The sequence below is a fragment of the Leptopilina heterotoma genome, unplaced genomic scaffold (genome assembly GCF_015476425.1).
Source record: "Leptopilina heterotoma isolate Lh14 unplaced genomic scaffold, ASM1547642v1 Lhet_97, whole genome shotgun sequence".
Classification (NCBI taxonomy): Eukaryota; Metazoa; Arthropoda; class Insecta; order Hymenoptera; family Figitidae; genus Leptopilina; species Leptopilina heterotoma.
Window position 1 is genome coordinate 2,329,487 of NW_025111203.1, and position 14,440 is coordinate 2,343,926.

At 29.7% G+C, this 14,440-nt stretch overlaps 1 protein-coding gene across 9 annotated transcripts in view; it reads left to right on the top strand.

Annotated features, from left to right (window-relative positions):
- The window catches only part of LOC122512364 (plasma membrane calcium-transporting ATPase 1), a 221,545-nt gene that overhangs the window by 143,327 nt on the left and 63,778 nt on the right, over positions 1-14,440 (top strand). For 8 of the 9 annotated variants that reach the window (XM_043628151.1, XM_043628150.1, XM_043628155.1 and 5 more), the window contains one exon: positions 7,739-7,871. In XM_043628151.1, the coding sequence (XP_043484086.1) occupies positions 7,739-7,871 (133 nt within the window). Of the gene's footprint in view, positions 1-7,738; positions 7,872-12,469; positions 12,539-14,029; positions 14,115-14,440 lie in introns of all 9 variants that reach the window. The other variant, XR_006302616.1, reaches the window with a different exon arrangement.

A 14,440-nucleotide genomic window follows, 5' to 3' on the forward strand; every position in this document is an offset into this window, starting at 1 on the left:
ACATCCACAGAGAGATATCCCTTGTCCAACTTTTTTCTTAAACTCGCGTCATCCTTCCCAAATAAAGACGGGATAAGCGGATTTATTTGATTTTTATTAACATTTTCAATATGATTTCTTATCAAGTCTAATATAAAAATATCAATTCTCGGTATACCCGCCGCGTCATATATTTTTTGATTTGAGACGTAAGTCTCATGCGTAAACATATCCTCAAGCAAAACCTCTCAAACAATCTTAATTTCTCCATTTGTGATGGCGAAATGCCATACCAAATATGGCAGCCGTAGGTGAGAATCGGTCTAATCAAAAGTACATAACATATTATTTTGACTTTAGAATATAATCTCGATGAAAAAAATAATCTCTTATTCGCAAAAAATGCCTTTCTGGCCTTTTCCAGAGCTGCATTTACATGTAATACGAACTTTAATCTATCGTCTATATCGATGCCTAGGTATCTGACTAGCCTTTTATGATTTAATTTATTATTTTCATCTTCGCCAATTTGAATTGCAAAATTTCTCCACTTTAACCTGTATTTTTTTACACAGTCGACCAGCGGCCTGAAAAGTATGGTATCACATTTTTCAACATTAACTTTTAGTCTCCATGCACCCAGGAAGTTATATACATTTTTGAATAGTTTACACAGTTTGTCTTGCGCTGCAAACAAACATTCAGAAATTACATACACAACCAAATCGTCGGCAAAACCTATACATTTAACATCTTTAACAATGTTCATATCATCAGACTTTATCAGGTCGCTTGTGTAAATGTTGAATAATTCATATTCATAATTCATATTCTTCGCAACTAGCCTTTTCATCGAGAAATACATATATTCTTCTATCCTTTACCAAACTCCAAATTATTGTAATCAAATGTTCGGGCACTGATTTTTTTATCAATTTAAATATTAGGCCGTCCAGACAGACTGAATCGAATGCTTTTTCGACATCGATTAAGCACGTCGCTACAAATTTATTTTCGCACAATGCGTCACTTGTGTCCGCTGTAAATTTCGAAATTGCATGAACCGTTGAGCATTTAGCTCTGAATCCAAATTGTTCATAGGGTATTACTCTATTCGTATCTGTAAATTTAACTAAACTTTTATTAATTTTTGTTTCAAAAAATTTCCCCAAGTTTGGCAACAAACTGATCGGTCTATAGCTTTTGTGAGAATTCGGATTTTTATTTTTTTTAATATTGGAACGACCTTAGCCAATTTCCATTTCCTGTGGAAATACGCATTGTTTAGCAGGTTATTAAACAGAATCACCAACTGCCTTATATTAGACTATCTGGTAGCCTTTTTAATGCTAAGTTGGGGATTCTATCATGACCCGCTGATTTTTTTCTATTTAATTTACGTAACATTAATTTTAACATCTCAAATGAACAAAAAAATTCTGTATCTATCTCGAATTTTGGTGATGATGATGGATTTTCTGGGTTAAACCGCAGCAGCGCCTTAAGCACCTCATCCGTTCAAAACAGATATGAACCTCTACAAAGTTAACGATCTCACTTGTCAATGAAATGAATTTAACTTGGAAACATTTCAATGATTTTTACATTCATGAATTTCTAAGTCCAAGTTGAACTTAGAAAATAATATTTTCTATTTATGGGAATTCTTCTATTTTGAAAAAAGACGTCTTTTAGACATCTTAAAGACATCTAATGGCCAAGACATAGAACATTTATAGGACGTCTTTAAGACTTCTTAAAGACGCAAAAAGACATCCTTAAGACGTCTTTTGAACAAGTGTACCCACTGGGATGGTAAATCTATATATGCATACAAGTTTACTATAGAAATTTTCGCAAAAATGACAATTTGCAACAGTGACATTTCGTAAAAATGACAATTCGAAAAAATGTCACTTCGCATAAATAACAATTCGTAAAAATGACTTTTCGCAAAAGTGCCAATTCGTAAAAATGTCGATTCGCAAAAATGACAATTCGAAAAAATGACATTTCGGAACAATAACTATTTGTAAAAATGACAATTCGTAAAAATGATATTTCGCAAAAATGACTCCTCGCAAAAGTTACAATTCGTAAAAATAGCGATTCACAAAAGTGACATTTTGTAAAAATGGCAATTCGAAAAAATAACATTTCGAAACAATAACGATTCGTTAAAATGATATTTCGCAAAAATGATTTTTTGCAAAAGTGATAATTCGTAAAAATGTCGATTCGCAAAAGTGTCATTTCGTTAAAATAACATTTTGGATAAATACAATTCGGTAAAATGACATTTGGGGAATAATCATGCGCCTCCAAAAAATACCATGTTTTTAAACTTCAGCCCCGTTTTTCTCAAAATTGAGACGTGAAATATCCTACATGAATCATTAACGTGTACTCTTGTGGCAAAAAAATCTTTTTTTGTCGACCAGTGTAATCTGAATTTAAACATTACAACTTCTTCCCACTTGCGCTGGTTTATGAAAAAGGCAAATATATTGAGTGTGCGCATGCCCGCATACTCAACATTTATTACTTTCGACTTTTTCTGCAACGAATGAAATCAGCCTTCATTGTTCATTGCAATAGTTCAGTCTCCTCAGTCTTTAAGTAGGGTAAGGAGATAGCGATTCCCTTAGTAATGCAGCATTTACTAAAATTATATGTGACGCTATCCCAAGAAAGGTACCTACACGGAAAAGTTTTCGGACTAGCTGACTAGCAGCAGCTTTCCCATAGCAGTGGTTGGCAGTGGTTGGCAGTGGTGTAAAATTCCTAGACAATTAATTATTTCTATAAATTATTCATGTTCAAGACTTAATTACATCAAAATATTTATTAAAAACTGGTTTCAAATTTACATAATTTAATGGAAACTATCAATCAATACATTATTGGTTTGCTTCCTAGGTATCTTTCTTGGGAGCGCGTCACTCATATATTTATACCCCTCTTGACTATTAAACCACGTAAACCAGTTGAAAATTTTGGTACAAGTTGGTGTATCTGATCACGTTACTTGTCATACACAAGTTTCCACAACAGAAACTGGAACAATGAATAATAATTAGATGTAGAAAATGTTTCCTATATGGAACAACGGAAAAATGTTCCTGTAGATTTTCTTGTATCAGTTTTTCTTCACCTGAAACAAGGTTTTATTAAAATTTTGAAGGATGCGTAGTTATAGTTTTACAGTTCAAAAGCAATAAGATATGAGATTGGTACAGAAACTGGTACAAGTACTACTAAATGATCTTGAATAGAACCTTCTCTGTACTTGATCATGTATGATTTCAGATACATTTTTACTATTTCAATTTTTATTGCGGCAACTTGTGTATGAAAATTGACGTGATCCTATAAATGCACTTGTTGGAAAATTTCCAATTAATAAACTGAATGAACTGTCTTAAAATTTCGGTTTGTAAGTCCACATTAAAATTAAAATGTTTGCTTATTGTGGACTCAACCTTAATTTTATCTGATATTTATTAAAAGTTTACTATGTATTAATTGCAATTAACTTGGCTGCAATTCTTTAAATGTCTATATTGTTTATCAATGTTTGGCACGAAACTTGACTGAACATTGCATGAATTTACTTAAATTTATTTTAAATTTCTTAATCTTTCATGTAATGTTCAGTCAACTTTTTCGTTAAACATTGAAAATCAGTGAAGATTTGAAGAATTACTTCAAGTTTCATGAGCGTCGCAACTAAAGATTTCGAAAGTTACGTATTATGGTACGTTACATCGAATGATTTCCACTTACCTTTGCTAATTTGTTTCTTAAAGCGTTTGAGTTGAATTAAAATATTGAAAAGAATTTCAAATACGGCGTCCTCTTAACCTATTATAGGTCAAATCACAATTCATTTTTTCACAATTTAACAAAATTTTTTTTTCGCAATCGGAATTTCTACACTTTAAGAAGTTCATGCTTTTCTTTAATAAATCTTTAACTCAAACGCTTCTAGACAAAAATTCATAGTAGTTGGAAATCATTTTTTCGCACCGACCTAATACGGTTTTGAAGCTAAACCATATTACCAGAGGCCATTTAAAGGAAAGAAAGCTAAACCATACGAAGTAAGTTACCCATTGGTCTTTTCGATTTGTGCTCTTTTCGATTCCGGTGTCAAGAGTGAATTTGGTTTTAGTCAAAATTGATAATGGCGGTTTTTACCTAGAAGACGTATATGGACAAAATTTAAATCTCAACTTTAAGTGCATAAAAATTTTATACTTTTAAGATGCGTAAATTAGAATTCAAAATTTCAAGATGGCGAACCGAAAATGACGCCAAATATGGAGTAAAATTTAAAAGTACATATTGGTCACTATTTTTTAAATTACCAAAATGTTATTGGATTCGCCTATATTTTGTTACTCGGCGGTTTTTGGGGTCGCTGATTACGAATTTTATGTTAGTTTTCAGAAATTCAAAATGGCGGATTTAATATGACGAAAAAAAGATTAAAAGTTCAGTCAACCGCTGCCCAATGTGACAATTGCAGAACCTACTCTTGTCACGCTTAATACCTACTTTAATACATATTTTTACCACTACTTTCTTAAATTGTACTGATACTTTTTTAACATTCTCGACATGTTTCCAAAAATGTATATGTGACTGTCCACGAGAAAACAAGGCTTAGCTCCCAAACGTGAATTTCACAGGGCGAGCGATTGAAGTACTACGCTTGAAGTTAACGACGCTTGACATACCCATCTTTAAAACGATATATTGTCGAAAGTAATTGATATTTTTAACTTTTGACTTTTGCATTTGAAAAAGCAACATAAAATCTGTCGATTACCATAAAAAAATCAAAATTGATTTTTTGGACCTAAGCCTTGTTTTCTCGTGGACAGTCACATATAAAAACTTCAGAGGCCGAGAAGACAGATTCTTAAATTCCCAGTAAAAAAAAACTAATTCAAATGAATTGAAACGAATTAACATTTTTGGTAGGCTCCAATTCGTATTTGTCACAAAGCGGGATTCACTCAAGCTCTTTGTATATTCAATTGAATTTAATTCAATATGTACCAATTTGTCCAAACGAATTCGCATTCGAAAGAAATGGCCAAGGAATGCATTGAATTCGTGCTAACGAATTGAAAAAAATTAAAGGCTCAAAACTTGTCCAGTGAATTGGTACGGATAGAAGGTTCGGAAGTTCAATACAGTTTCACGAATTCAGGAAAATTGCATCATGGCTCCAATTCGTATTTGTCACAAAGCGGGATTCACGAAAGCTCTTTGTGAATTCTTTTTAATTCATTTCAATTAGTTTTCGTTTACTGGGTTTCTCTTTCGTCATATTGCAGACTACATTTCGAATTTTGTGAAAACTAACTAAAAGGCAATTAAATGAATGTTTAAACATTTTGTCCCCGTATTGAACCTGCCTTTTTGGGTTTCTGAAAATTTGCAATGAATTCGTAAAATTTTTAATTTTTTCTTCCGCCATATTGAATCCGTTATTTTGAATTTCTGAAAACTAACATAAAATTCGTAATCAGCGAACCGAAAAACCGCCGAGTAACGGTATATAAGCGAATAAGTATTATATAATTATAATTTTCTGGCTTTGAGCATTAATAGGTTAATCGCAAAGAAAGTTAAACATTTCACTTTTTTACTAAAAATTTTTGTCTTTAAATTCAGAATTCTATTACTACACCTTATTCTTTGCATCACGACAAATGGAATGGATTCAACTAACTGTATAGACGTTAGATTGCATTGGGAATTACTTAAGAACTTAATCTAATGAATTCAAATCATTTACCTATTTTTCAAAAACATTTTTTTATATAAAAAAACATTGTTTTTGATAATATTTAGTATTTTTTGCCAAGTATGGTTATGAACTGATAAATAAACACTATTTTGATGCACTAAATTCAACGTTTTTAATTAAATAAGTATAATTAATGATTAATAGTTAATTACTTACATTATTTAATATATTTCTTTCTTTCATTTGAATTCAATGTTTTTGACATTTGAACCTCAAAAAATTGTTTTGTTTTATTATTAACTACCAAAGAATAATATAAATATTATAAATTCAAGTGGAATAATTTTGTTTTGAGACGATAGTAGAAGAGGATTTTTCCTCTTTACTTATCAGATTACTTTTTTCAGGGTGTACGAAAGGGCACTGTCCCGTTTACTACTTAAATAGATAAATAAATATAAATTTACTAAAAACTGAAATAATGTTATTGCTTTTCCACAATTGTAAAGAGGAAGCAAAATAATCATGTAATGAACATCTGTATTTATATAATAATCCCCTATCTTGTTTTCTGTGACATTTTTTAATATTTTGATCGACTTAAATCCCGTACTTTGAATTTAAGATTTATTATGAATAGGCCGTGGTTCCTGAGTAATTTAAGGAAAATCCTTCTTTTATAATTAATAGAGATCACACTTTACTAGTATGAAACAGCATTTTCTAAAATGCTTTACTCTTTAGAGGACTGAAGGTCATTTACGACAATTTTTACTCAACGATCTCAATCGAAACGTGTAAATAAATATAGCTTTTTCAAAGAGTCAGCAATTTTTAAATGGTTTCCAGTACTATTTCAGTGTATTAAGTTATAAATTTAGTATCTCCAATTTAATTCACCAAAATAGAACTGAAACAGTGGCTACTTTTATGTGAAATTGCTTATGAAGTTGGAATTCCTTATTATGCACTGAAGAAAAACGATCGAAAATGTGATTTTTAATTCTGCAATTATTGCTTAATAACCAAAGTATTGCCAATATGGTGATTTCCTTTTTTCACATACAAAGTTACCGTGTTTGCAATACTTTTGCTATTCGGCAAATATTATCGCATTAAAAATCATATTTTTAATCATTTTTTCAGTGCTTCATGCACACGATGCTTTTTTGTTTATGTGCAACTTTTATCCTTTCGCTAGTAAATAATTTTGAACACTGCGAATGATGTTCAATATTTATAAATCTATTTTCTTCCTAAGACAAAGGGGAATGTCTTTAAACTTGACTATTAAATTTTTAATTGTCAAAATGTCATTAACTGGTAGTGAAACTTTTATTTAATAATTTTTTTTCTCTAGGAACCATTTTTCCCTACACAATCAACCATTGGAGATTCTCTGATGGAAACTTGTTAATAATTTGTTTTTTTCTGTTTTTAAGGGCATTTGAAACATTAAGACGTCACAGATTGTGCAAAGCATGGGTTCTAAAACTGTGGCGTCATAATGGTTGAAATTCCCTTAAAATTTCTTTGTAGACAAAAGTGACAACTTGGTACACTCTGAGCAGATACTCTTTTATTACATCGATGATGATGATGATGATGATTATTATTATTATTATTATTATTATTAGTCATACACCTTCCCGTGTATTCAACTCATGTCTCATATAAACATTCCAAATAATTCGCTGTCGAAATAGTGTTAAACCTCCTTCTTTTCCCTTATTCAATAGCTTTTCTGTCACTCATATTTTGAAAGTATTTTATGTTTCTTTTTCATAAATACATTTAGTACGTGCAAGTTTGTAACGATTGGCATTCATTTGTATTTATCTATGCACTCGCGTTAATTGTAGTGTAACTTTCTGTTAGCGTTGCTTTACCCCGTTAGAGAGTGAGGGGAGCGAAGGAGGAAACATCAATTTGGTGCTGTGCGTGGAGGAGCCGTCTTCAAATAATCAAATTGGTATAATGTTTTTTTTAAAACAGATGGGGCCGCGGACAGCCGGACGATATTGGTGCCATAAATCTGGGAGACGAGAAGTACGACCCTGACTCGGACAAAAAGCCGCGCGCAGGACAAATTCTTTGGATCCGCGGTCTCACACGACTACAGACTCAGGTAATTATTTTCTGCAATTCATATATTCTCATTCAAAATCAAAAATTACATTTTTCAAGTCCTGTCATTTAAAAGGAATACATTTCAACCTAATTTATTCTTCAGAACAGACAGATATCCTTTATTTTTTAGTAATTTCGGGTGAAATTCAATCGACTCTCAAGTCGAGTGACATTTCACTTACTATAGATTTTAACAATAGCTGTTACATTGATTTAGAGGTATGCATTTCGAAAATTAATACAAAGGAAAATGTTTTTTTCTTCAAATTACCTAATCAATATTTGCATGATGAAAAATGTTTATTCTTTTAATATATGTTGAATTTTTTCTTTTTTTTCGAATGAAACAATATAATATAATATATATATATATATATATATATATGAAACCAATTGCAATTTTCACCGATAGTTTAATCTACCCGATGGCACACCTCTAAATTTCCCACAATACTAAATATAAAATCCACTTCATAAACTTATTGTCTTCAATGAAAGGATATTACTCATTACTTGAGCATTTATTAAATAGAATTTTAAAATGTGCATCGAATTTGCATGTTCAAATAGGTGCACTAATTTATTTCAGATTAATAAATGGCAATGCTTGTTGTGTAAAAAGGATACTTGAATTAAATTGTTTTTTAAAGAGAACGAAGAGATCTTCTACTCAAATACAGTTTTAATGTTTTTAAACTTCAATATAACCTTCCGTTGACACACTTTGCTCCAGATTAATCCTGAACTTTCGCAGTACTTCTATCCTAATTCTATACAATCATATAATTATGTAATTAAAATCACGTATATATCTATGTGTTTTATGTAATTATACGAAATGTCGAAAAAGTAATCAGTCGCTGACAAAATTGACAGATGTAAGTGTATCAACGGAGACTTAAAGGTTTTAAGGAAAAATGTTATTATCTGATGCATATTAAATCATTTTAATTAAATATCGCAAAAGATACATTTAATAGTAGAAAATGATTCAATGACTATATTATTGATTAAGTACGGCGACGTCTTTTTTGGACGAACTTGTAGTTGAACCGTCTTCCGAAATGTACGAGTGCAACAAGTTTGTTCGAACAAGTCATCGCTGAACACTGTTTATACTACTGTTTTCATTCTCCTTTAGAAGCTGTCGAATAAATATAATCATGAACTTTGGTGGGTTTAATTAAATACAATAGAAATATTTATTAGAATATTAAAAGAAACATGATGTATGAAATCAAGTCAAAATGGATTATCATAAAGAAAATGTTGTATATACCATTTCGGCCAAACTTTTCATTTCATTTTTCAAAATATGTGCCTAATAGTTTTGAACCATTATTGAAAATAGATTTTACAAGAATTGTTGTCGTTATTATTTCATTTTCATTGAGAATATTAATTTAAAATTTTATTTTCTCTTTACCGCGTATTTTTGCAAATTTTATGCACTTTTAAAAGCAATTTTAAATTCCAAGTTTTACAAATTGATAATAAGAAAATTAATTTGAGCCAAATACTGTTCTGTTGATGTTTTTCAGAAACAATATGATTAGTCAGTTACTATCTTGCATGCAAGTTTAAATAATATTAAATGTAACAATGAAATATAAATATTAACTAAATATATTGTAATGTTTAAAAGTTTGACTGGAATTGTATCTTAAACATTTATTTCTTTATTTTTTTGTTTTTGGTTTGCAAAATATATAATAATACAGCCTCTATTTTATAAACAGAAATATGTAATTAAATAAGTGACCTGTATTATTTTAATTTACGCAAATTCTATTTTAATGTCTTGTTTTAATTTTAGTACATTTTTATATTTCATTTAGCAATCCTCCTTGAATTAAAGAAATACATATATTATATGTATGTATATTATAAAAAATCCTAATTATCATACTACATCTTCGGATGTTCATTTTTATGACAAATTACTTTCTATTTTCATGAGCAAAGTAATAAGAAATTTAAATTTTGTGTAAACATTTAAGAAACATAAATATCTAATATTCTGAAGTTAGTTGAAGTTAGTTTCTTGAAAAACTAAAAGAAAATTGCATTTAAATTCACAGTTTAATTATATTAATTTTTTTTTAATTAATATCCTGAAGGAATATAAGAAGCAGTAGCCACTACATTTGATACAATAATTTATGGACAGATTTATTTAAAAATCTTATGCTAAAATTACAAAAAAATATCTGACTGAACGTGAAGAAATTGTTAAATAGAATTAGAAAAAGCAAAAGAAACTTTTCATGAAAACTTTTAGTTTTAATACAGAAGATGTGTAAATCTATTTTTAAAAGAAAAAGAATGACAAATGTAATTGTTTCAAATATTTTTCCCTCTTAAGTACAGTCGTGTGAAGTGATCCCTTCTCTTAGAGAAGGCACTGATTAGAATTCATACTATGTTTTTTTATTAGCTTGCAACTAAATAAGTTACAAGAGAATTTCTTCTTATTTCGGCTCAAGTCCTTATATGTACAGCAAATATAGCGGCGCTATTTATAGTAGATATTACTTTATAGTATTCTTCAGTTCTTATGAATTATTCAACATTTTTTTTGTATATTAATCCACCATGTAAATAATTATCGTTACATTGCAAGTTTATTAGTTGTTTGTAAAAGTTTGTAAAAGTAAATAAATAGCCGAACATTAGATTTATGTTATTCTATTCTTTTATAATTTTTGATGGAATCTCATTTATTGCTTAGAACTCATGAAAATAGAAACTCTATGTGCCTTATTAGTCGAATTTCGCGGATGTTGTAAACCTTATTTTTCACAGAAGAAAAGACTTTACTGTAAAATCCATGCAAATTTAATAACTAGCATAATATTTAAAACTTTATTCTTGGATAAATATAAATACTAGATGCGACGAGGGATTGCGATGTTGGGTGTACCGAAATGTAAATCTCAATTTATTATTTATTGAGTAATTTTATTCGTCACTTTATACGTCAGTTGGAGGAACAACAAGTCTTGGATAATCCTAACAAGTTTTCTGATTTTATTATACTATTTGTAATAAAATTTCTAAATTCCAAGTCAAGAAATCATTGGTTGGTTTTTTTGACTTGGAACCGTTGGAAGATTGATTTTTAACATCTCCCATCTCAAAAATTTTAAGTTTCTTTGATATTTCTGAGTTGAAAAAATGTTAAGCATGTAATAAGTAGTACAATGAATTAGGTTTGGTGTTCCTAATTGATGTTGTGTTGTGCAGTTGGACCTCGCTGCATCTAGTATTTTTATCAAAGTCCAAATGGTAAAGTTTAATAAAATCTAAACACCCTAAAAGTTGGAGTTACGATGTGTTTGATACTAAAGTCTACATACAGGAAGGTCAATTATATCTTAGTTATTTCCAATATGCTTAATAAATTCAGTCATTTATCTGTTGCATGCTTAAAGGGATATTATATTCTTCACATTTTATGTAACATTAATAAGATTTTTTTTATTCAATAATATATTGGATTCGACTAATAGTTGATTGACTTTTATATATGTACAAGAATGTTCACTTTTTATACACACACTTACACAGACATTGACATTGACATTGACATTAAATAACTTTGTAAATTTGTTTTGAACTTGAGATGGTGTTTACATAATTCTACAAAGAGAGCCACTTAGGAATGGTCCATATAGTCCTTTATTCTTCCTATACTTCTGCGCTTTTTTTCTTTCTTTATCCATTTCTTATGTAAAGTTTATAAAATGCTTGTTTATAATCTATAAACTTTTGAGTTTATGTATAATCATTGATTGACTAAAGTCATGTTAGATTCTAACTGTATTTTTCTCTCGACATCTTTCATTTATTTACCTTTTACTATACTTTTCGTCATTTGTTTGATTATACGTAAACTATCATTTTCATGTGACAATTATTGAAAGTGCAATAAAGTAATATTAAGCGTAATATCAACTGCATACACTATTTAAGAAACTATAAAATTAATAAAAATATAGCTGTTAAAATTTTACAATATTCTTCACAAGTTTTCTTAATTCATGAATTAACATTAAGCAAAACAGAGTTTTGGGCGGTCCAAGAAAAAGTATTCCACTTTTTGTAATACATGAGACACGTCTTGTTAACACTCAGGCACACAATTATTGTCAAATCATTTGACATTCTGAAAGCAGACGCCTGGAAAATTGGCCGATGAAACTCACATATTGTCAGGAGAATACGTTTGTATGCGTAAAGAAATAAAAAAAGAGCCAATGAAAGAAGACATTCCTAAATGTGTTAGATCCCTCAAGGATATTGGTTATCAATAGAGAAGGAGAAATCATTGAAACATGAGATCTTGCCATTAGAATTATTATCTATTTTCAGGATAGTAACTAATGAGATCTAACGTTTCTTTCAATTTGAAAGCATTGTAATGTTCGAGTACAGCGAATTGACTTTTGTCAATTACTTTGCAATGTTACAAAGCAACTTATTCCTTAAACGAGTCTGTTTAAGAAGCTTTTTAACAATTATACTATAAGAAAAAAAGAAATGAACAGTGGACTTATTTGACTATGTAAAACTGAATATATAACCTACTTTCAGACGAGCAATAGAACTCTGGTGCAGAATGTATCTGTGACAGGCAGGTCTCCCTCTCAGGATTACTATATGGTTAGTCCGCAAATCCACTCTCCGCATTGTTTGACCGTCTTACTTATTAATACTGATTTATCGTTTTGCTCTAGTAATATATTTTTTCACCCTTTAATTTTTCTCTTTTGTTTAACTTTTTCTAAAAATTCTCACATTCGATAAATTTCTTGCCAATAACATGTTTATCAATTTCTGTTCTTTCCTTTCCTTTCAAATGTTAACTGTGATTATTACCATGAGAATTAAATTCAATTTATTTTATTTCTCAGTGTTTTTCAAGTTTGTATATTATTAACTTTTAATTCATTTTTCTCAAGAGAAATTCATATTTTTTTACAGTTAAAAGATTATTCCTGGATAATATTAAACATCATGCTTTATACTTTTGTTGGAAAAAATTAGAGACAAGAGGAGTAACTTTTCCGTCCTTTTCCTTTTTCGCTTTAGTGACTCAGAAACAGATATTATTTTCATTTTGACTTACACTGTGTGAGTTACATTTCTTGTCTCTATTTTTAGTTCTCTGTTGTTTTTATTGGATTCATTTCCTCTTTTTCGCCCTTCCACTCATTTTAAGTGTACATTCAATATTGTGGTATTGAAAACTGCGTGTGTTAATTGTCTTCCATATTCCATATCTTGCAAATCTATGTTTGCTTTTAACCTTACTCTTTTTGATTTTTGCTTAGTTTTCTACTTGTTTTTGCCCACTTTAACGCAGTGTGATGTTGCTGTGAAATTTTAGTAATGCTACAAAGTATCAATTTGTCTACATGTGTAAACAGATTGATATAATTGATATCAATGAAAATGTTTATGCAGCAAATATTTTATTGTAGGAAGCAAAGGAATCATTATATATTTTTAATCTCTGTTACCTGCGAAAACATTCTGTTTCTATCAATGTAAAGTTACATTCATCTTATAATTCTTTTAAATTTTACAAATAGACTATTTCAATTTAATATCATATCACTCTATTTACCTAGCACTGTTTTTATAAAATTGACAAAGTTTCTCTTTAATCTTTAATGTCAACTTTTATTAAAATCATTTTAATTTCATTGAACGTTTAAACAGTTATGTTACTTACAATTCAGTTAATTTTAAAATTGAAAATGTCAATGAAATTTTTTAATTAGAGAATTGAAAAGTATTTTTAAGAGACCTTTTAAAAGTTTTCCTCTTTCTAAATGTGTGTTCTTTTTTTTAAATTTTAGTTTCGATAAAGTTGAAAAATGAAAAGTAAAAAATGTCAATTTGTGAAAATAGTCTATTTCTAAAATTTGACTTTATTTTCTGCTTATTATTTTAGTCAGGGACAAAAGAGGAATTGGAGTTACATTTCCAAAGCAAAGATTAGTTTTGTTACAATGCCAACGTGTATCATACTTTATTGCGTAAACAGTTATGTAATGAAAATTTGCACGTGTATAAGAGAAATCAGAAACAATGTTAATGTGATAGGAGCAAAGAACAAAACTGATGTTTTGATTTATGATTTGTTAGCCAGCGGAATCCATTCGAGAGACTGAGGTATAACAGGTTGGCAGTCTTGCCCGCCGCTACTATTTTCCTGTTGGAGTACAAACAAGTATGTAGCCTACGTAGATCGACGTTATATTGTATCGAGTTCTGACATACGTACTCACTTTTATCAACTTTTTCTTTTCGGTTTTCTTTCTCTTCTCTTATCTCTCTTCTCTCAAAGCTTACAAGGCAACACCTGTTCTGAGCACTTTTACAATATGTTTACGGCGTACGTATGTCGGACGATTCGATCAACATTAAACTCGATATTTTTGAATGATAACCATGATGATATATTGGCAGTGACAATGATGATATGATTTGACATGAAACGTAATGGTTTATTGCACCGATGTGTTTCTGTGTAGCAGAGAAGGATGGTCGGTGGAT